Raw genomic sequence first — 23,528 nt, forward strand, 5'->3', positions numbered from 1 at the left:
ATTGTCTTGTAACCCTTTTTTTGTTAAAAACTTAATAAAATATCATTTTTTTAAAAAAAAGAATCAGCAACAGTTCAAAATTATAGACCAATATCCCTCTTAAATAATGATTATAAACTCTTTGCACATATTCTGGCAAATAGATTGAAAAGTATACTAAAAGACAAAATAAATGAAGATAAAACAGGTTTCCTACTGGGATGCCAAATGAAAGATAACATAAGAACTATAATTGACATATTGGAGTACTTGGAGGCAAAAAGTGACAAACAGCCAGGATTAATTGTCTAGAACAAACTTAGTTGGTCTCTAAGGTGCTACTGGACAATTTTTTATTTAGTTTGACTGCGTCAGACCAACATGGCTACCACCTGAAGCCGGTATTAATGTTTGTCAATGTGGAAAAGGCATTTGACAACGTGTCATGGAATTTTATGAAAAAACGATAAAATCAACGGGCCTGGGGAAGTCTTTTAGTAGGGGCACAGACACCATTTATGGGAATAAAAAAGCCAAACTGATTATCAACAATGGAATAACAGAAAGCTTTAAAATAACTAAAGGAACAAGACAGGACTGTGCACTGTCCCCATTATTGTTTATTTTGATCTTAGAAATGTTGACTAGGAGGATAAGAGCAGGTGAAGGCATAAAGGGGATAGTGGTGGTGGGGAAATAATTTAAGCTAAAAACTTTTGCAGATGATCTTATAAGAACAAGAGTCAGACACGACTAAACGACTAAACAACAACAACCTTGAAAACAAGATGTGGCCTTTGAATTGCACTGTTGGGGGTGTGAACACTCTGTACCTCTGCTGTAGAACACCAGGGGCAGTTCTTCTGAAACTAACACCCCCTTCCCCCAAGTATATCAATATGTGCTCATAACAGCCCACAAACTGCATCAGCTGGTGGGCAGGATTTCAATATTCTGATTAGGCAAAGGAATGTGATGTTTCATGTTTCATGCCTTGTCTTATCTGCTGGTGGAGAATGGATTTCTCCTCATGATGTCAAGTGAGTTGCAAGAACATTTGCTGATGATGACATGTAGGAAAGTATACACCAGTCTTATGCGCTCATGCATTTGGATCAGAAGAGGACAGCAAGGAAGGAAGGATGGATGGATGGATGGAAGGAAGGAAGGAAGGACCCAGTGGATCAGGGGATCACACAGCCCTGCCATTCCACTTTAATTGCACCCTGCACAGAAGGTGATATTCCCCCCAATTCCAGATAAGGAAACTGAGTGGACAAAAATCTCACCCAGCCATTCATGATCACTCTGGAGATGTGTTTGTGGTAGAACAGACACTCTCCTTGTCCATCTCAACCAGATCTGAAGAAGGACCCCCTTTTTCTTCCTTAAAATGAGGGAGAGAAGTGGGGCTTCATTAGCTGACACAATACACACAAAGTCAGAGGCGCTGTGGAGAGAAGAAGCAATGACCACATTTTGCATAACTGGTGGGCAGATCCAGCAGCACTCTTCATACCTTCTTACTTTCTCCTGGCTAATTTCCACTTCATAGCAGTTGGACATTTTTCAATCCACAGTGGCTTTCAGGTGAAAGAGATCTTTCTGTACTTTTGTGTTCTGATGCAAAAGATCTCGGTGTATGATTGCGTGGAACCATTAGGCTTCCCTTGTGCTGCCAAGTGTCTCTCACCACATGACATTGCCTACCTATCAGACTATAAATGACACATAAAGACCAGCTTCCCACCCAGGCGTAGCTCAACTGGAACACTTGAATAAGGAAGAATCAGCAGCTCGGAGAGAGAGGGAGAAGCTGAAAAACCAGGTGAGTTATCTCCCCCATTCTGATCTCTTTGACTCTCCATGCTGGCCTTTAAATGGCAGCTATATCTCTAAAGTCCTATGCGGCCTAGGACCCTCGTACCTACGGGACCGCCTATCTTAGTATGCCCTGTGGAGGACCTTAAGGTCCACAAATTACAACACTTTGGAGGCCCCAAATCGCAAGGTGGTTAGATTGGTCTCAACTAGGGCCAGGGCCTTTTCAGTACTGGCCCCGACTTGGTAGAACACTCTGTCACAAGAGACTAGGGCCCTGCGGGACTTGACATCTTTCCGCAGGGCCTGCAAGACAGAGCTGTTCCGCCTGGCTTTTGGTTTGGACTCGGTCTGACCCTTATGTTTCCCTCCCCTTATGGTTTTGATTTATGGGCTACTATTAAAAATGAGGCTGCATTTTTTAATTGTATTTTAACCCATATTTTAATAAACTGGTTTTTGTTTGTTTCTTTGTTTGTTTTCCCCTATTATGTTTTATTGTAATTTTATTGGTATTAGCCGCCCTGAGCCCGGCTCTGGCAGGGGAGAGTGGGGTATAAATAAAAATTTATTATTATTTATTAAAGTGAGCAGCACACTAACAATGGGGTACCTTTGCATCTCATGGACCAGCTCCCCAACAAATCAAAGAGTTAATAAATCTATAAAGTGAAATGCCTTGATCTTGAGGATTTGTAACTCCTTACTTTGTTCTATCACCGCGACGGAGTGAGCTCCCGTTGCTCGGTCACTGTTCCTGCCAACCTAGCAGTTCGAAGCACATCAAAGTGCAAATAGATAAATAGGTACCACTCTGGGGGGAAGGTAAATGGCGTTTCCGTGCGCTGCTCTGATTCGCCAGAAGCAGCTTAGTCATGCTGGCCACATGACCTGGAAGCTGTACGCCGGCTCCCTCGGCCAGTAAAGCGAGATGAGCACCGCAACCCCAGAGTCAGCCAGGACTGAACCTAACGGTCAGGGGTCGCTTTACCTTTACCTTTACTTTATTCTATCTGGGTGAGATTCTATCTGTTAGAAAGAAAGACAAAGCCTTGCCTTCTGAGCGATGGATGCAGGAAACTCAGCCTAGCAATTGTGTGTTTTGTGTTTTCTGTCTCTAAAAGCAGATGCAGCCTTTCTCCGACCCCAGGCTCAGCCTACTTTGCACCTGCCTTGTTCTGATATGGCAGCTCTCCTTTGGCTTCGCAATGAAAATTAAAAAAGCAAACAACCTCTACCGTCCCAATGGTAAGGTGTCATTTCATCTCGGAGGTGGTTGATGTCTCCTTAGAGAAAGAGAAGCTTCTGACAGCATTAGAAAGCCAAGTGCAGATCCATTGGCTGTTTGGTTCAAAATGACAGAATCCTGTTCTGTTCACAGCACGCAGCTTCAATAGCACTTAGATTGTACCAGTTTTAATGTCTCCCAGTGCACTTCAACGTGCTGACTTTAACCTTCAGGCCCCTGAATGGGATGGACCTATGAAATCTGTTAAACTGTTTGTGCCTGTATCCTCTTCCTTGCACACAGATGTTCCAGTTGGATACTGGTCTGTCCACCATCTTCATCTGTCAGTTGAGCTATCACCAATAGAGGGGGTCTTTTCTGTGGTGACCCCACCCCAAGTATAGTTGCAGTGAACAGCTACACTTTTCAGAAGGCCTTAAAGAGCCCAAGAGCCTTCCCATGAATCATTCTTGGTTTGGTAGTATTTATTTCCTAGTGGTTTTTATTAGTGGTTGAAATAAGATTATCTATTGCAGTTAGTCTCCTTAGCTTCCCTTGGCTGGAAACTAGGCAGGTAAATAATTTAATACAATACAATGAAAATATTATATGTCATATTGGACACCAAGAAAGTGGTGAACCCCGTGACCTGGGACGTCTTTGAGGACGTTCAATTTCCCTTTGACTTTTATGGCACCCCAAAGATACCGTATTTTTAGGTGTATAAGATGAGCTGGTGGTGCTGTGGGTTAAACCACAGAGCCTAGGACTTCCCGATCAGAAGGTCAGTGGTTCGAATCCCCGCGATGGGGTGAGCTCCCGTTGCTCGGTCCCTGCTCCTGCCAACCTAGCAGTTCGGAAGCACGTCAAAGTGCAAGTAGATAAATAGGTACCGCTCCGGCGGGAAGGTAAACAGCATTTCCATGCGCTGCTCTGGTTCGCCAGAAGCGGCTTAGTCCTGCTGGCCACATGACCCGGAAGCCAATAAAGCGAGATGAGCGCCGCAACCCCAGAGTAGGTCACGACTAGACCTAATGGTCAGGGGTCCTTTTACCTTTACCTTTATTGACCCCAAAATGAGATTCAAAATTTAGGCTCGTCTTATACACGGGTAGTGCTGAGGGGGGAATCCTGAAAATCGCTCACCCACTGGAACACAGCACACAACCACTCACATCGTAGCTGCCTGATTGCCACCATGAGCCCTCCTGCTTGCTGCTGTGGCAGCCAATAGACAGCTGCCCTTGTCACAGCAAGCGGGAGCATGATTGGCGGCTACTGGCCACGGTGCAGAAACTACCTATCAGCTCCCTTATTGCTGCCAGCGGCCGCCAATCACGCTCCTTCTTCCTGTGACAAGGGCAGCTGTCTACTGGGTGCCACAGTGGCAAGCAGGAGAGCTAATGGCGGCAATCAGGTAGCTGCAATGTGAGCGGTTGTGTGCTCCATTCCAGTGCGCAAGCGATTTTCGGGATTCCCCCCCGCCCACAACAATCAGGTGGCCAATGCCGGAAATTGCTCACCTGCCAGAATGAAGCGTTCTTAAGCGGCGATTAGCCACTTGATTGTTGGGAGAAGTTGCCAAAAATCGCTCACTCGTCGGAACGAAGTGTGAGCCCAAGACTGTAAGCAGCAATTGTCAGCAACACGAGTGGTTGTGTGCTGTGTTCTGGTGGGTGTGCGATTTTCGGAATTCCCCCCAAATAATCCTCCCCAAAAGCTCAATCCCCCCTTCCCTTTTTCCTCAATTTTCAGGCCCCAAAAAGATGGAAGAATACAGGTATTTTATTTCCACTGTTTCCTGTGCTGACATGACCATGTTGAATGCTAGTGTTCTCCCTCTCTGTTACCTCAAGGCTGCCTCCGGGGCTGGACCAGAATACAGGAAAGCTGCTATCGAATCTTTTCCGACCCTTTGATATGGCATGAGGCAATGGTAAGAGGGGCCTCTAGGTGCTTTGAGTGGGTCCAGAAAGAGCAAGGGCACAAAACACAATATATTCTTGAGAGTCTCTGCAGAAGACATGTTATGAATCTCAATCCCATGGCCATGTTTTTTATCCCAGGAGGCCATCTTTGGCATCTCAAGAGCTGATGAGATGTCATTTAGGCATCTGAAGTGAGGTTTTCCTTCACTAGGCCTTGGGCAACCAGCTCAGTTTATCAGTTTATCTTTCTTCTCAGATTCAGATGAGGCTGAGGAAGCTCAGGACCATTGCCTGGAACCACTAGGGGGCTGGATGAAGGCCACTGAAACTCAATCCTGGAAAGGTTCTGTGGGATAGTGATTGGATAGATACACTGTTCATAGGCTGGAAGTAGGCAGGCCTTCTTTAAGATGGCTTGAGATGGTGGGCTCATCATCCCAGAAAAGACCCATTGGCCCCAAAGGTTGGAGTACTTACTCAGGATTAATGAAGGCTCCAACATGTTCTGCTTTCAAGTGAGCCCCCAGGGACAGGTAGGTTCATAAATGATGCCCATTTGTTGGGAATAGCATGGAGAACCCAAAGTACATTAGAGAGAGTCAGAACAGCTTATGCAATAAGGGATGAGGCAAGCAAGATCCACAACTGCCACTGAACACACATTTGAAGAACATGGCATTCCCCTAAGAGCCCAGGGAGCTGTAGGTTGCTGTCCACAGGGCTACAGTTCCCATGGTTCTTGGGTATAAGCTACATGTTTATTAAAGGTGCTTGAAATGTGTGGTGTGGGAGTCATTGAAGCCCACCAGGAAAATAACAGCCGTGTGAGCACCCTGAGGGATGCCATCTGATGCACCAGCTAGTTGGCTTGCTCAGCTCTGACCTCAAGGCTGCCCTGTCTAAATAAATAGCAATGTTGTTCCTGCTATGGTAAGGGACGTCCCTGGCATTCTCCTACCATGTCCTGATTAGCCAAGCTCATCCGAATAGAATGGGTATTTTGCCAGGTACTGTTCCTCCTTTGGGGAAGGAATATATTAACAGATGAACACAGCTACCTGCACTTTTTCATTCTTTCAAGGCAAGGCTTTCAGTTCTCCTTGGGGACAGGTTGGCTGTTGTGTCCAGCTTCTGCACAAACATAAAATGACCACTACGCCACTGGACGTAGCATGCTGCATGATGGATCTGGCAGCCTTAAAAGTGCACATGCAATTCATTAGATGGGCATGGTGGGGGGAAATTTGGCTTTGAAGCACATTTTAATGAGAGCAACTCAATTTGGCATGTCCTGAAATAACACACATCAAAACAGAGGCATCATTTGAAATTTCGTTCTCCCCAAAAATATTTTGAACAAACATACATACACTTCACACAACATGCAGTGTATGCGAGTGAGGTAAGCACGTTAGGAGGCATGCATGCACAGACACCACAGAATTTTGAGGGGGCCCGGGCACATCCTTGAAGATTTGTGGGGCTCTTGGCCCCCTGCCCACCAGTTGGGCACCACTGTATTAGAGGAAATTGTGGGTAAAGTGTATTCTTGAAAATAAGACCCAAAGCTGCAGAATATGAGGTGAAATAGCAAACAAATGTTTTTATACTGGGGCAATGTCCACTCAAATGCTGCTCAGTTCTCCCGAGAACTTTTCTTTTTATAAACAAAATCACAAACTGAAAGTGGAGAATCTAATTAAAAATCAGACAGTGAGGAAACTGAGCGAGACACAAATGGGGATATTGCACCGTGCTGGATCTCAGTTGGCCGAACAAAGCTTGCATTTCAATCAGTCACATGTCCGGAGCTGGAGTTCCACGTATTGTGACTGCAATATTCAACCTTGAACCTGACTTTGAGGAGAATTCTAAGGTAAGTGTAGTTGCATAAAACTCATTCTTTTTTCCACCTCTCAGAAAACCTGCCATATATTTGACACGACTTCTAAGCTTGCCTCTATCCATGATATGAAACAACTGCGTAGGGTGTCTGACATGCTTCTAATTACAAAGAACCCACGTGTCTGGATTGGATTGTCAGTCAAAGATAAGGTGAGTCTCCAAGGCCTTCTCCTCCTCCTCCTCCGTCAGCACTGTTGGAGCTGATAGTAAATGAATTCAGTGGGAAGATTCTTCTATGGGGCTTCCCCAGCTGATGAAATGCTACGAGAAGGTTTTCTGGACTCAACATACTGGAGGCCAATACAGTCATGGTGGGCTCCTGGCTGATGTCCAGCAACTCAAATAATGTTATCTGTGGTTCTTTTGGGTGGAATCATCAAGGAGTGTGCTGTGTCTTGGAAGTGTCTCCTTGTGATCTGTTCTTTCTAAAGAGCATCCCACCTCTCTTGTCCCTACAGGATGGAAATTGGGAATGGACAGATGACTCTTTTCCTGAGTTCCTACCATGGACTAGGGGAGAACCTATGAGTAGTGGCATCAACTCATGTGCCTACTTGTTTCGTGGGGACGGTAAGGAGTCCGCTCTCAGAACTGGTACTTTGGAGCTGCCATGCTCAATGCAATGTGGGTTGCAGTATTTTCTAAATTTCTACTGAGGGTATGAGATGTGCTCCTTGCCTGCTCTTAGGCCAAGAGTGAAGGACTTCCTTTAGAGCCCTTTCATCTGTTTGGTAGAGATATTCCCAAGCTGCCTTACAAGAATCTAGCCTTCCCAAAGGGGCTCAGACTGACAGGGAACACCATCCTAATCCACTTTTGCTTTCCACTCAAGGTCCTCCCCATAGATGCCACCACCAGCCTTGGCCAATTAAATATTGGATGAGTGGCTGGGTTTCTTCTGAATGGGAGAAGAAGAAAGGACATTCTTTGCAGGCACCATGGGGTGTGGGGGTGCATGTGTTTTGAGGGGGTGGGGGTCCCCGCAGCAGCAGCATGCCAAGGAGCCGCTGATGTCACTCTGCCTAAGCTCATTTCTCTTTCTCTTTCCAGTTTATTTGAGATTTAGAGCTGAGAATTGCCTATATGAAGAACCCTATATTTGTGAACATGAGCCAGAACTGCATACTCCTGACCTCTTCACTCTCCCTGGCTGACCCCATCAAATCTCAGAGGCTTCCATCCAACGCTGTCTTTCTACCTGCGCCTTTTTCAGAATAAGAAACGTCAGAGGTCCCCTGCTGCCCCATTCCAGTGGCCCATCTATTCCAGCGTCCTGCTCTCACTGTAGCCTGCAATAGATCTAATTGAATCCTGCACGTAGCAGAGCACCCTTTCTTGGAGCCCAGAATGAAGAACCTTTGGGGTCCACCAACGTCAGAACGACAACAGTCTCCCCTTCCCTAATAGATGCCTCAGCCCATTGTGAATTTAAACACATGCCCCTGAAACAGCAGTCAATTACTTCCCTTTGTTACTTCCTGCCCCACAGGGCTCACATGTCTCCAATATCCTGATTCAGATTGCATTTAGGACATTCAACTGGTCAATTTTACTGTGCAAAGAACCAATGCACTTTTATGGCAGTGTCTTCTAGAGCCCTGGGAAGGGCGAAGCCTTAATGAAAGCAAGCCCTCTGCAGAGGAGAAATGACTGTTTGCAGGTGCGGCTTGAATCCAAACCACACCTGCAAAAAGACAAAGTGGGACTTGCAGCCAGCCCCCTTGCAGCTGTGCTTCTCAGTGCAAACCAGCTGTTTGTTGCTGGAAGGGTGTCTCCAAAGGGGCTTTGGTCCAGCACTAATTAGATGAGAGCAAGCCCCCCCCTTGGTGGCAGTAGGATGTTCCCAATGGGGCTTGCTCTTAGCACTGTCAGTGGTGAAGAGGAGGGCCTCTGAAATGCACTTTCCAATCTGTAAGAGAAATCTATGGGGGGAAATCTGTAATGCAACCAATTCAAGGAGTGTTTGCTGTCCCCATTCCTGCTTGCAAGGATTAATTAGGAGCTCACTTTCAGCTCCCAATTGTCCTGTTGTCCACCCCTAATGTTACACAGAACCATAAAATTGTGGAAGTGGAAGGGACCCTGAGGGTCATCTAGGCCAACCCCCTGGAATGCAGGAATCACAACGAAAACATCCCTGGCAGGCTGTCATCCCACCTCTGCTTTCAAACCTCCAAGGAAGGAGAATTCACCACCTTCTGAGGGAGTCCATTCCACTGTCAAATAGCTCTTACACTCAGAAAGTTCATCCTTGTGTTTAGCTGGAATCTCCTTTCTTTTAACTTGAATCCATTGAGGATACAGTTGGGAGGGGAACAGCCTTGCAGGTACCCCATCCCTCGTATAATAAGTATAAGATGATGGGGACTGAGGGCAACAGAGGCACTTGCAGAAAGAAATGTCACAACCATTTTGAGATGCCAAGAAATCTACTGGGCAATGAGCAGAAGAAAGAATCCTCCTTCAGTGCAGATCCCTGACCTTTTTGTCATTCTGATGGGGAAGCATAACTTTTGAAATATGTACATGCCTCTACAAATATGCTGCAGAAATAAATACTCCTATATTGCATCAGCCTCAGTGGTTGCTCTGCCATTTGTGCACCCACTTCAAAGTGCTGGCTAAGACCTTTGAAACGTTGGCAATATGGTGCCTTGAGGGCAATAGACTCCTCTATAAGCTTTGATATTGAGATGGAGGCATCTCAGGGAGTCTCCCCCTTACTTCCTGGTGCAACTGGACTTCTCCGTGACCCTTCCACTCTGCAGGGAGGCGGGACCGATTTGGATAGTCCGCCCCCACCACTTAATGGATCCAGGTGGTTTCCAGAGAGTGGTAGGGGATGCTTTATCCCATGTTGATGGCTTTCAGCTGATTCCCTGGTGGCCCGCTGGAATGTGGAGTTAACCAGGGCTATCGACTGTCTGACCAAACTGCGGGAGGCAGTGGAGGACAGAGGTGCCTGGCGTTCTCTGGTCCATGGGGTCACGAAGAGTCGGACACGACTAAACAACTAAACAACAACAACAAAATCGACTGTCTAGCTCTGATGCGCCCTCTCCAGGTGCATTATTTAGCAAACAGTATTCAGCAAGCCATAGCGTCAGCTGCTAAGAATGACCAAACCAGTTTTATACAAATGAGACAAGCAGCAGATTATATCAGATTGGTATGGCTTTGATAGAATTAAACAAAAGTAAAGATCAATTCCTAACTTTATCATTAGATGCTGAAAGGGAACGGTATATGAAGGCAGCTTTCAGTAAATTTGGATTTCCTTTGGACTTTAAAAACAAATTGAAATATTGCATGACTTGCCTACATCTAGAATGAAAGTGAATGGCATCATGTCTGCTATTTTCCCATTGTCTAGAGGTACAAAAAAGGATGTCCACTTTCACCTTTGTTTTTAAATATTTGCCTAGAACCCATGGCCTCTGTTATTAGAGAACATTGTGAGATCTGCAGAGCAGATCACAACATAGCTGTCAACTTTTCCCTTTTCTTGCAAGGAATCCTATTGAGAATAAGGAAATTTCCCTTAAAAAAAGGAAAACGTTGACAGCTATGGATCACAATTGGTTTTATTTGCCGATGAGACCCTTTTGCTTATTTCTGCTGTTCTTATGTTGATGAAAACAGTAGATGCCTTTGGTAAAATATAAGGGAATTCTATTAATTGGCCCAAGTTGGAATTCGTGCCAATAGATGAACGTTTGATGATGCCCTCTGCTGTGTGGGACTACTATGGCACCACACTCACCTCCACCTCAGATCCCTTGCACCACCTTCCTCCCTGTATTTAATTACATATACCTTGAAAAGCAAGATGTGGCCTTTGAAATGCACTGTTGGGGGGGTGAACACTCTGTACCTCTGCTACAGAAGACTGGGGCAGTTCTTCTGAAACCAAACTCCTCCTGGGTATATCAGGGTGTGCTCATAGCAGCCCACAAACAGCATTAGCTGGTGGGCAGGATTTCAACCTATACTCTGATTAGGCAAAGGAACAGGGTGTTTCATGCCCTGTCTTATCAGATGATGGAGAATGGATTCCTCTTGATGATGCCAACTGAGTTGCAAGAACATATCCTGATGACGGCGACATGTGGGAAAGTATGCGCCAGTCATGCATTTGTGCATTTGGATCAGAAGAGGATAGCAAGGAAGGAGGATAGCATGAAGGAAGGTGCCATTCTGGCTGACACCTTGGGCCAGGAACAGTTTTCATGCCAGAGCGATGAAGTTCCGAAGAACAGATCTCACTCCTTCATCTTTGGTCTATGCACGACTACATCTGGCTCTGAAAGGAAGCAGCTCTCCAGGATTCTAGCCCTACTGGAAGAGGGTGGGGAAACAAATCTGGAGTCTTCTGTCTCCAAAAGCAGAGGCTCCACCACAGAGTTATGCCAACCCTGGAAGAGCTCCCTGCCTTTGATCAAGTAAGAGGTGTTCACTGACACTGCTGTTATAGCAAGCACCTCACCTTTAAGGCAAGCTCTGACCACTGTCCCACAATCCCAGAGACCCAGTGGATCAGGGGACCACACAGCCCTGCCGTTCCACTTCAGTTGCACCCTGTGCAGAAGTTGATCTCCCCCCCTCCCATTCCAAATCAGGAAACAGGACAAAATCTCACCCTGCCATTCATGATCACCTTGGAGATGTGGAACAGACACTCTCCTTGTCCATCTCAAGCAGATTGTCTCACTCTGAAGAAAGAAAGATACACACATACACCACTTTTCTTCCTTAAAGTGAGGGAAAGAGGTGGGGCTTCATTAGCTGACACAATACACTCAAAGTAAGAGGCGATGTTGTCTTTGTCCATGGAGTTTCCTTGGCAGGGATACTGGAGTGGCTTGCTGGTTCCTGCTCCAGGTGGATCACGTTTGGTCAAAACTCTCCGCTATGACCTGTCCATCTTGGATGGCCCTGCATGGCATAGCTCATAGATTCTCTGAGTTATTCAAGCCCCTTCACCACGGCAAAGCAGTGATCCATGAAGGATCCATGGTGACAGCAGTCACAAAATTAAAAGACGCCTGCTTCTTGGGAGAAAAGCAATGACAAACCTAGACAGCCTCTTAAAAAGCAGAGACATCACCCTGCCAACAATGGTCCGTATAGTGAGTGTCTGCAGGCGGTTGGAGATGGATGGTGGCTAACAGATTGAGGTTGAGTCCTGACAAGACAGAAGTACTGTATTGGGGGGACAGGAGGCGGGCAGGTGTGGAGGATTCCCTGGTCCTGAATGGGGTAACTGTGCCCCTGAAGGACCAGGTGTGCAGCCTGGGAGTCATTTTGGACTCACAGCTGTCCATGGAGGCACAGGTCAAATCTGTGTCCAGGGCAGCTGTTTACCAGCTCCATCTGGTACGTAGGCTGAGACCCTACCTGCCTGCGGACTGCCTCGCAAGAGTGGTGCATGCTCTGGTTATCTCCCGCTTTGACTACTGCAATGCACTCTATGTGGGGCTACCTTTGAAGGTGACTCGGAAACTACAACTAATCCAGAATGCAGCAGCTGCACTGGGGACTGGGAGTGGCTGCCGAGACCATATAACACCGGTCTTGAAAGACCAACATTGGCTCCCAGTACGTTTCTGAGCACAATTCAAAGTGTTGGTGCTGGATTTAAAGCCCTAAACGGCCTCGGCCCAGTATACCTGAAGGAGCGTCTCCACCCCCATCGTTCTGCCCGGATACTGAGGTCCAGCACTGAGGGCCTTCTCGCGGTTCCCTCACTGCGAGAAGCCAAGTTACAGGGAACCAGGCAGAGGGCCATCTTGGTAGTGGCACCCTCCTTGTGGAATGCCCTCTCACCAGATGTCAAAGAGAACAACAACAACTACCAGACTTTTGGAAGACATCTGAAGGCAGCCCTGTTTAGGGAGGCTTTTAATGTTTGATGTACTACAGTATTTTAATATTTCTTGGAAGCCGCCCAGAGTGGCTGCGGAAGCCCAGCCAGATGGGCGGGGTATAAATAATAAATAATAAATTATTATTATTATTATTATTATTATTATTATTATTATTATTATTATTATGCTATGGGCTATGGTTTCCCCAGTAATGATGTATGGATGTGAGAGCAGGACCATAAAGAAGGCAGATTGCTGAAAAATTGATGCTTTTGAATTCTGGTGCTAGCCCTGAGTGCTCACTGGAAGGACAGATTCTGAAGCTGAGGCTCCAAGACTTTGGCCACCTCCTGAGAAGAGAAGACTCCCTGGAAAAGACCCTGATGCTGGGAAAGATGGAGGGCACAAGGAGAAGGGGACAACGGAGGACGAGATGGTGGGACAGTGTTCTGGAAGCTACCAGCATGAGTTTGACCAAACTGTGGGAGGCAGTGGAAGACAGGAGGGCCTGTCGTGCTCTGGTCCAGGGGGTCATGAGGAGTCATATACGTCTGAACGACTAAACAACAACAAAGAGGCAATGTGGGGAGAAGCAGCAATGACCACATTTTGCAAAATGGGTGGGCAGATCCAGCAGCACTCTTCCTACCTTCTTACTTTCTCCTTGCCTAGCAGGACTCTCCTCCTTGCTAATTCCCACTTCATAGCAGCTGGATATTTTTCAATCCACAGTGGCTTTTAGGTGAAAGAGATCTTTCTGTACTTTTGTGTTCTGATGCAAAAGATCTCAGTGTATGACTGTGTTGAAACATTAGGCTTCCCTTGTGCTGCCAAGTGTCTCTCACCACATGCCATTGCCTACCTATGAGACTATAAATGACACATAAAGACCAGCTTCCCACCCAGGCGTAGCTCAACTGGAACACTTGAATAAGGAAGAGTCAGCAGCTCAGAGAGAGAGGGAGAAGCTGAAAAACCAGGTGAGTTATCTCCCCCCTTCTGATCTCTTTGACTCTCCATGCTGGCCTTTGAATGGCAGCTATATCTCTAAAGTGAGCAGCACACGAACAATGGGGTACCTTTGCGTCTCAGGGACCAGCTCCCCAACAAATAAAAGAGTTGATAAATCTATAAAGTGAAATGATTTGATCTTGAGGGTTTGTAACTCCTTACTTTTTTCTGTTTAGTAAAGGTAAAGGTACCCCTGCCCATACGGGCCAGTCTTGCCAGACTCTGGGGTTGTGCGCTCATCTCACTCTAGAGGCCGGGAGCCAGCGCTGTCCGCAGACACTTCCGGGTCACGTGGCCAGCGTGACAAGCTGCATCTGGCGAGCCAGCGCAGCACACAGAATGCCGTTTACCTTCCCACTAGTAAGCCGTCCCTATTTATCTACTTGCACCCGGAGGTGCTTTCGAACTGCTAGGTTGGCAGGCGCTGGGACTGAACGACGGGAGCGCACCCCGTCGTGGGGATTTGAACCGCTGACCATGCGATTGGCAAGTCCTAGGCGCTGAGGTTTTACCCACAGCACCACCCACGTTTCTGTTTACCTTTACTTTATTCTATCTGGGTGAGATAATGAGTGTTTTTTTCTTTTAGAAAGAAAGCGAATGCCTTGCCTTCTGAGCGATGGATGCAGGAAACTCAGCCTAGCAATTGTGTGTTTTGTGTTTTCTGTCTCTAGAAGCAGATGCAGCCTTCCTCCGACCCCAGGCTCAGCCTCCTTTGCACCTGCCTTGTTCTGATATGGCAGCTCTCCTTTGGCTTCGCAATGAAAATAAAAAAGCAAACAACCTCTACGGTCCCACTGGTAAGATATCATTTCATCTCGGAGGTGGTTGATGTCTCCTTAGGGAAAGAGAAGCTTCTGGCAGCATTAGAAAACCAAGTGCAGATCCATTGGCATTTTTGCCCAACCTCTCGTGTGCCATTTTGGTTACCGTATTTTTCCCTCTATAACACGCACCCGACCATAACATGCACGTAGTTTTTAGAGGAGGAAAATCCGTAGGTATGCCACCTGTAGGCATTCCCTCCATAACATGCACAGACATTTCCCCTTACTTTTTAGGTGGAAAAAAGTGAGTGTTATGGTGCAAAAAATACGGTAAATTATCAGATCCAGCAATTCCAGCGAGTCTTGGATGATGCATATTGTATTTCATCAGTTTCCTAGGGTAAAATAGTTGTATCCCTTTCTGAAGAGTTGAGTTTTAGCCACTGTGATCCATGTGCTGGTCTTGGTCCAGGCTAGACTACTGTAATGTGTCGTGTGTGGGTCTGGCCCTGTAGACTGTTTGGTTCAAAATGACAGAATCCTGTTCTGTTTACAGCACACAGCTTGAATAGCACTTACATCGTACCAGTTTTAATGTCTCCCTGTGCACTTCAACGTGCTGACTTGAACCTTCAGGCCCCTGAATGGGATGGACCTATGAAATCTGTGGACTTGTTTGTGCCTGTATCCTCTTCCTTGCACACGGACGTTCCAGTTGGATACTGGTCTGTCTACCATCTTCATCTGTCAGTAGGTCTTTTTTTCTGAGGTAGCTCCACATCTTTGGAACCCGCACCCTCAGTATAGTTGCAGTGACCAGCTACACTTTTCAGAATCATTCTGGGTTTATTTATCATTGGCAGGTAAATAATTTAATACAATTAAAATATTATATGTCATATTGGACACCAAGAAAGTGGAGGACCCCATGACCTGGGACGTCTTTGAGGACGTTCAATTTCCCTTTGGCTTTTATGACACCCCCAAAATATTTTATTTCCACTGTTTCATGTGCTGACGTGACCATGTTGAATGCTAATGTTCTCCCTCTCTGTTACCTCAAGGCTGCCTCCGGGGCTGGAAAAAAGAAATGGAAAGCTGCTATCATGGCTTTTCCAACCGGCTAACATGGCACGAGGCAGTGGTAAGAGGGGCCTCTAGGTGCTTTGGGTGGGTCCAGAAAGAGCAAGGGCACAAAACACAAGATATGCTTGAGAGTCTCTGCAGAAGACCTGTTATGAATCTCAATCCCATGGCCATGATTTTTATCCCAGGAGGCCATCTTTTGCATCTCAAGAGCTGATGAGATGTCATTTAGGCATCTGATGTGAGGCCTTGGGCAACCAGCTCAGTTCATCAGTTTATCGTTCTTCTCAGATTCAGATGAGGCTGAGGAAGCTCAGGGCCATTGCCTAGAACCACTAGGGGGCTGGATGAGGGCCACCAGGCTGAAACTCAATCCTGGAAAGATGCAGGTTGTGTGGGATAGTGATTGGATAGATACGCTGCTCATAGGCTGGAAGTAGGCTTGAGATGGTGGGCTCATCATCCCAGAAAAGACCCGTTGGCCCCAAAGGTTGGAGTACTTACTCAGGTTTGATGAAGGCTCCAACATGTTCTGCTTTCAGGTGAGCCCCCAGGGACAGGGTAGGGTCATAAGCAACATCATTTTATCAGGAACAACTTGGAGAACCCACCATACCTTAGAGACGAAGTGAGCAAGATCCCCAACACCCATTGAACACACATTTGAAGAACACGAACTTCCCTTAAGAATCCTGGGAACTGTAGGTTGCTGTTTGCAGGGCTACAGTCCCCACGGTTCTTGGGTAAAACCTACATGCTCTGAATGTTTACTGAAGGTGCTTGAAATGTATGGTGTGGGAGTCACGGAAGCCCACCAGGAAAATAACAGCTGTGTCAGCACCCTGAGGGACGCCATCTGATGCACCAGCTAGTTGGCTTGCTCAGCTCTGACCTCAAGGCTGCCCTGTCACACACCTGCCCTGTCAGATCAACAGCAGAGACGCAGCAGTGGAACAAGCCAATTGGGTGCCTGGGGTGGCGCACATGCCCTGTGTCCAGAGGCGGGGCCAGCTGGGGCAGGACTCTCCGCTGGGCCTCCAAGGAGTCTGCATGCCTCCTCCCACTCAGCCACCCTACAGCTGATGGGGAGGTGGCGGGCAGACCATTTGGGGCAGTGTAGAACCTGCAGGCAACCAAGCCACCGTGTTACTTCCAGGAGAGACACATGACTCAGGTGCGCTGCAGGCCCCGTGGTGAGTGCCGCCCGGCATTTTGTCACCCCCCTCAGTGGCAAAGTGTACCGTATTTTTCGCCCTATAGGACGCACTTTTTCCCCTTCAAAAATGAAGGGGAAATGTGTGTGCGTCCTATGGGGTGAATGCAGGCTCCTTGGCTTCAGCGATAGCAACGCAAAGCCTCCGAAGCCTGCGCTCCAGGGGCTTCGCGTTGCTTTCACTGAAGCCAGGAAAGTCTGCTCTTTGAGGCTGGCGGTGGGGGAAAGCAGTGCTTCCCCCCATCGCCAGCCCCAGAGGATCGGGGGCAGCAGGAAGGCGCCTTCGCACTGCTCCCCGACCCCGCTTTGAGGGGAGCAGTGCTTCCCCCCACTGAAAGCCCCACAAGCTGGGTCAAAAAGCCCGCAGGAGCCATGCAGCCTTTAAAGAGCGCGCCGCTCTTAGGTGCTTTTCCCCAAGGAGGGTAAAGGAACAGACTGGCTGAGTCCGTCCCTTCTCCCTCCTGTGGGCTTTTGCGGGAGATGGGAGAATTCCCCCACCTCCCGCAAAAGCACCCAGAAGCCACGCGCTCTTTAAAGGCTGTGTGGCTTCTGCCGGTGGGGGAATTCCGCCACCTCCCGAAAAAGCAGGGGGAAGGTCTTGGAGTAGCGCACAGGCTGCGTGCAGCCTGTCCGCTGCTCCCAGAGCTGGGGGGGGGGGAATCAAGGAAAAAAGAGCTGTGGGGGGGAATCAAGGGAAAAAATAGGTGCGTCCTATGGGCAGGTGCGCCCTATAGGGTGAAAAATACGGTACTATTAAAAAATAACCCCCAAAACTGCAGTATATCAAGTGATATTGCAAACAAATGTTTATATACTAGGGCAATGTACACTCAAATGCTGCTCAGTCCTCCCGAGAACTTTTCTTTTTATAAACAAAATCACAAACTAAAAGTGGAGATTCTAATTAAAAATCAGATAATGAAGAAACTGAGTGAGACACAAATGGGGATATTGCACCGTGCTGGATCTCAGGTGGCCAAACAAAGCTTGCATTTCAATCAGTCACATGTCCAGAGCTGGATTTCCATGTATTGTGACTGCAATATTCAACCTTGAACCTGACTTTGAGGAGAATTCAAAGGTAAGTCTAGCTGCATAAAACTCATTCTTTTTTCCACCTCTCAGAGAGCCTGTCGTGTATTTGACATGACTTCTGAGCTTGTCTCTATCCGTGAAGCAACAGAACTGGATTTATTGGCTAAAGACCTTAAAAGATCGATGGAACTAAGTGTCTGGATTGGATTGTCAGACGAGGATAGGGTGAGTCTCCAAGGCCTTCTCCTCCTCCGCACTGTTGGAGCTGATAGTAAATGAATTCAGTGGGAAGATTCTTCTATGGGGCTTCCCCAGCTGATGTCCTCAAAATGTTATGAGAAGGTTCTCTGGACTCAACATACTTGAGACCAAAACAGTCATGGTGGGCTCCTAGCTGATGTCCTGCAACGCAAATAATGTTGTCTGTGGTTCGTTTGGGTAGAATAATCAAGGAGCGTGTTGTGTCCTTGGAAGGGTCTCCTTATGATCTGTTCTTTCTAAAGAGCATATCAACTCTCTTGTCCCTGCAGAATGGAAATTGGAAGTGGACAGATGGCTCTGCTGCCAAGTTCTTACCATGGGCTGAGGGAGAACCTAATAAACATGGCGTCAACTCATGTGCCTCCTTGTTTCGTGGGGACGGTAAGGAGTCCGCTCTCAGGGCTGGTACTTTGGAGCTGCCATGCTCAATGCAATGTGGGTTGCAGTATCTTCTAAATTTCTACTGAGGGTATGAGATGTGCTCCTTGCCTGCTCTTTGGCTAAGAGGTCGTGAGTGAAGGACTTCCTTTGGTGCCCTTTCATCTGTTAGATAGAAATATTTCCAAGCTGCCTTACAAGAATCTAGCCTTCCGAAGCATAGCTGTCAACTTTTCCCTTTTCTTATTCGGAATAAGGGAATTTCCCTTTAAAAAAGGGAAACATTGACAGCTATGTTCCCAAGGTGGCTCAGACTGACAGGGAACACCATCCTAATCCACTTTTGCTTTCTACTCAAGGTCCTCCCCATAGATGCCACCACCCGCCTTGGCCAATTTAGTATTGGATGAGTGGCTTGGTTTCTTTTGAATGGGAGAAGAAGAAAGGACATTCCCTGTGGCCACCGTGGGGTGGGGGTACATGTGTTTTGAGGGTGTTGGGGTCCCAACAGCAGCAACATGCCAAGGAGCTCCTGGTGTCTGCTGTTGACTCTGCCTAAGACCATTTCTCTGTGTTTTTCCAGGTTTTGAGAAATTTAGAGCAGAGAGCTGCAAGAATGTAGAGTCCTATATTTGCAAACATAGGCCAAATTACAGATCCTCCTGACCTCTTCACTCTCCCTGGCTGACCCCATCAAATCTCAGAAGCTTCCATCCAACGCTGTCTTTCTACCTGCGCCTTTTTCAGAATATGAAAACGTCAGAGGTGCCCTTCTGCCCCATTCCAGTGGCCCATCTATTCCAGCGTCCTGCTCTCACTGTAGCCTGCAATAGATCTAATTGAATCCTGCAAGTAGCAAGAGCCCCCTTCCCTGGGAGCCCAGGATGAAGAACCTTTGTGGCCTTTCAGATGTTGCTTGAGGACCACTAGCATCATCCTAGACAACTGGCGATGATGAGTGGGAATGATGAGAGTGGGAGTCCACCAACGTCAGGAGGACAACAGTCTCCCCATCCCTAATAGATGCCTCAGCCCACTGTGAATTTAAACACATGCCCCTGAAACAGCAGTCAATTACTTCCATTTGTGGTTCGAGGACCTGAACCCCGCGCAGTGGAATGAAACACAAGGACACGTGATATAAGGTTAATGGGCCACAACTTTATTGATTACAGCAAGTGAAAAGGTATTGGCTTAGGCATTGGATTACGTCAGCTGACTCCACCCACTCAGAGAGGGGTGAGTCTAAAAAACAAACAAACAAACAAAGGGGGTTTATTCACCAGTAGGTGGAGCCTGTTGATGCTAATCCAACTATAGGCTCTCCCCTGATGTCACCAAGGGTCGTGCCATTGCCTCCCGCCAAGCAGGCATCGCAACGGGACGACAAAAAGTGAGGGCTGGAGGCTGGCGCCACAGCAATTCAGGCTGCTGTACACGCCCCCTTGAAGGCACCTGGTTGGGTGCCTGGCCGAGGGCGTGGGCGCCAGCCAGGTGAGTGGGAGGCAGGGGGCAAACGCCCCCTGCTTGAGGCAGAGTCCGGCTCCCGGCCACAACCACTCCCCTCTCTTGCAGGGAGGAGAGTCTTTATTACTTCCTGCCCCTGCCAACTCACATGTCTCCAATATCCTGATTCAGATTGAAAGCCATTTAGGACATTCAACTGGTCTCTTTTAGTTTGCAAAGAACCAATGCACTTTTATGGCAGTGTCTTCTAGAGCACTGGGAAGGGTGAAGCCTTAATGAAAGCAAGCCCTCTGCAGAGGAGAAATGACTGTTTGCAGGTGCGGCTTGAATTCAAACCACACCTGCAAAAAGACAAAGTGGGACTTGCAGCCAGCCCCCTTGCAGCTGTGCTCTCAGCGCAAACCAGCTGCTTGTTGCTGAAAGGGTGTCTCCAAAGGGGCTTCAGTCCAGCACTAATTAGATGAGAGCAAGGCCCCCCCTTGGCAGCAGTAGGATGTTCCCTATGGGGCTTGCTCTTAGCACTGTCAGTGGTGAAGAGGAGGGCCTCTGAAATGCACTTTCCCATCAATTTGGAAGGGAAATCTATGGAGGGAAATCTGAATTGCAACCAACTCAAGGAGAGCTTGCTATCCCCAAGTCCTGCTTGCAAAGGATTAATTAGGAGCTCCCTTTCTGCTCCCAATTGTCCCATAGGATTACCTGCTCCACACCTAACACTGGATCTACTGGACAATGAGCAGAAGAAGGAACCCTCCTCTGCAGATCCCTGACTTTTAAGTCATTTTGATAGGGAAACATACCTGTCTATAATGTGCGCATGCCTCTACAAATATGCTTCAGAAATAAATACTTCTACATTGCATCAGCCTCAGTGGCTTCTCTGCCATTTGTTCAAACACTTCAAAGTGCTGGTTAGGGCCTTCAACACGTTGGTCTTGAGGGCAATCTACTCTTCTATAAGCTATGATACTCGTGGAGGCATGTAGTGATCAGGTGGGATTGCTATGAGGAATTATAACAATACAACTCCTAACCCACAATAATACTACAACCAGACCTAACACGGACACTGGCACCAGAGCCTGCAATAAACCCAGATGCCAACTTTGCTGCCATATACACCCGGACAACACCATTACTGGCCCCAACAACATCACGCATACCATCTCGGGACTATTTAATTGCTCATCGTCTAACATTGTGTATGCCATCAAATGCCAACAGTGTCCTTCAGCTCTCTATATTGGACAAACAGGCCAGACCTTACGCCAAAGAATAAACGGACATAAATCTGACATCAGGAATCATAAGACAGAGAAACCAGTAGGAGAACACTTCAATCTCCCAGGACATTCTATACAAGATCTCAAAGTAGCTGTTTTACTACAAAGGAATTTCAGAAATAGACTGGAAAGAGAAGCTGCTGAATTGCAACTTATCACCGAACTTAAAACCATGGAGAGACCTGGTCTGAACAAAGACATTGGATTCTTATCTCATTATACATGACAAAGCCACTTTTCACCTTCTCACCCCTTGCTTTTTCCTGTAATACCTATTGCAGTCGTTAAGAGTCGTCAACAGGCTCATCACAGCTATCTGCCAATCACCCATTCCCAGCACCCTTCTGAGTAATACCCCTCCCCACCTTCTTACTATATAGAAGGGTCTGGAAACTTCTGTTTCAGTGTATCTGAAGAAGTGTGCATGCACACGAAAGCTCATACCAAGAACTAACTTAGTTGGTCTTTAAGGTGCTACTGGAAGGAATTTTTTTTGTTTTGACTATGGCAGACCAACACGGCTACCTATCTGTAACAAATATAGAGTAAGCCATCTGTGTCAGCGATAAAAGCATTGCGTTGACTGGCTTTAAACTATTTTGATATGATTATTGATCAATCTACACCTCTGCATCCCTGTTCCATTTCTCTTTCTTCACAAGTCAGGTACCCACTTAGACAGGCAGGCATCCTGGATCATCAAAGACAGTGGACAGCTTCTTTTGATGTAGCTTTTCTGATATGTTAATCTTAGGATGTTAATCTTAGGGCCAGGAAACAGATCTCACCTGAAGGTGACAATGATTGCTGTCCTCCTGGCCATCATTCTTATCATGTCTATTGATTGTTTATCACCTCCGGAGTTGCCAAATGCACTCCTTTGTAGTTCTGTTTTGTTTACCCCAGAAATATGCAAGCTTACTTAGTTTTTGTTGTTTAACTTTGTCCCCACGTGGGGTTTGTTGAAATGCTCAGAAGAAATCTGATTGGTTCTTACGAACACTCTGTAAAAAGCTCTTTTGTGAATAAAACGACCTGGGCCAGAGGGTAGACACAGATTATTATATGCACCCTTCCCAGAGTCTTGCTGCTTCAAGCCTCTGTGTGTATTAATCAGAGTTCAATCCTTCCTTTGCTTTGGGAATGCCTCGGAGGCATCTCAGGGAGTCTCCCCTTCAAGTATCCCCAAAATCAGAACTGTATTTGGGAAGCCAGTGTTAAAGTTTGTGGGTCATAAATCCTTTCACCCACTGAGTCTGCTGCAACGGCCCTGCAATAAATTTGATTTATTGCCACTCCGACAAACTTAAATGGCGCCCACATGCTTCCACTCGCACGCTGCCACTCTTCTCAGTTGCCTGATAATAGCAGAGTTCACATGCAGCGTAAAATGGCTTGTCTGTGTTGACGTGCTCGACACCAGTGCTTCTAATCTAACACTCTTTATTTAGAAGCATAACAAACAGAAAAGAAAACCGACAGAATCTAGCTGCATGTTCGCAGATTTCTGTCTCTAACAAAAACGAAGCTACCTTGCTCACATTCTCAGACAGACAGACTGCTCCCAGAGAGAGCTCAGCCCCCACAGAGCACAGATCAAAGAAAAATGCCCGGGTCATGTGGGCAATGCACCCAGTGAATCAGAACGCTCCTGGAGTGTTAATTCCTGACTGTCCAGAACCACAACAGCCAGTGGTGCCATGGGGATAGGCACTGCTCTTTAGATATTGGAAGATAGCTATCATCTCTCAGTCTCCTCTTTTCCATGCTAAACATACCCAGCTCCTTCAACCATTCCTCATAAGGCTTGGTTTGCTGTCAGGTCGTTGTTTATTTCCTTGACATTTGATGGGAGGGTGTTCCACAGGGCAGGCGAGGATAAGAGAGAGAGAGAGAGAGAGAGAGAACTGGCTGCAGACGTGCAGAGAAGTGAATTTAAGAATTGAAAAATGAGAACCAGAGAAGAACCAAAATGGAGAGGCCCCCCATCCCTACCTGAGGAGGGTACTGTACATTTGGGCCTCCCAGCTCCATGCACACATCTATGTTCTCTGCATTCTCAGAATCTTCCTTGAGCACAATTGTGCTGGGCCCAGGGGTAACCCATGAAACATGGTCCAGGACTCCTTTCCTTCTGATGTGGTGTTCTGTACACAGTACAGTGGTACCTTGGGTTACATATGCTTCAGGTTACATACGCTTCAGGTTACGGACTCCGCTAACCCAGAAATAGTACCTCGGGTTAAGTACTATGCTTCAGGATAAGAACAGAAATTATGCTCCAGCGGCACGGCAGCAG

The 23,528-nt window shown here is 47.1% G+C and overlaps 1 protein-coding gene across 2 annotated transcripts; it reads left to right on the plus strand.

Annotated features, from left to right (window-relative positions):
• Nucleotides 1-2,834: 2,834 nt before the first annotated feature.
• Nucleotides 2,835-19,553, plus strand: LOC309378805 (C-type lectin lectoxin-Lio2-like). 2 transcript variants are annotated; one of them, XM_081927491.1, is made up of 5 exons: nucleotides 2,835-3,048; nucleotides 15,571-15,650; nucleotides 17,931-18,065; nucleotides 18,371-18,482; nucleotides 19,063-19,553. In XM_081927491.1, exons 1-5 carry the CDS (start codon nucleotides 2,928-2,930, stop codon nucleotides 19,143-19,145), a joined length of 531 nt encoding a protein of 176 aa, XP_081783617.1. In that variant the 5' UTR covers nucleotides 2,835-2,927; the 3' UTR covers nucleotides 19,146-19,553. The 2 variants fall into 2 exon arrangements, with proteins under 2 accessions (XP_081783617.1, XP_081783616.1); XM_081927490.1 differs by lacking the exons at nucleotides 15,571-15,650; nucleotides 17,931-18,065; nucleotides 18,371-18,482; nucleotides 19,063-19,553 and adding exons at nucleotides 4,885-4,964; nucleotides 6,877-7,011; nucleotides 7,320-7,431; nucleotides 7,912-9,437 and having other exon boundaries at nucleotides 2,838-3,048.
• The last annotated feature ends 3,975 nt before the right edge of the window (nucleotides 19,554-23,528 follow it).

This window comes from Podarcis melisellensis (assembly GCF_964234715.1).
Source record: "Podarcis melisellensis genome assembly, chromosome: 10".
Taxonomy (NCBI): Eukaryota; Metazoa; Chordata; class Lepidosauria; order Squamata; family Lacertidae; genus Podarcis; species Podarcis melisellensis.

Excerpts from the sequence above, each read along its gene's own strand:
- LOC309378805 (XM_081927490.1), top strand. The coding sequence starts at position 2,928 with ATGCAGCCTTTCTCCGACCCCAGGCTCAGCCTACTTTGCACCTGCCTT. Across the intron at positions 3,049-4,884 it reads CAACCTCTACCGTCCCAATG|GCTGCCTCCGGGGCTGGACC; the intron begins GTAAGGTGTCAT and ends TGTTACCTCAAG. Across the intron at positions 7,012-7,319 it reads GATTGTCAGTCAAAGATAAG|GATGGAAATTGGGAATGGAC; the intron begins GTGAGTCTCCAA and ends TTGTCCCTACAG.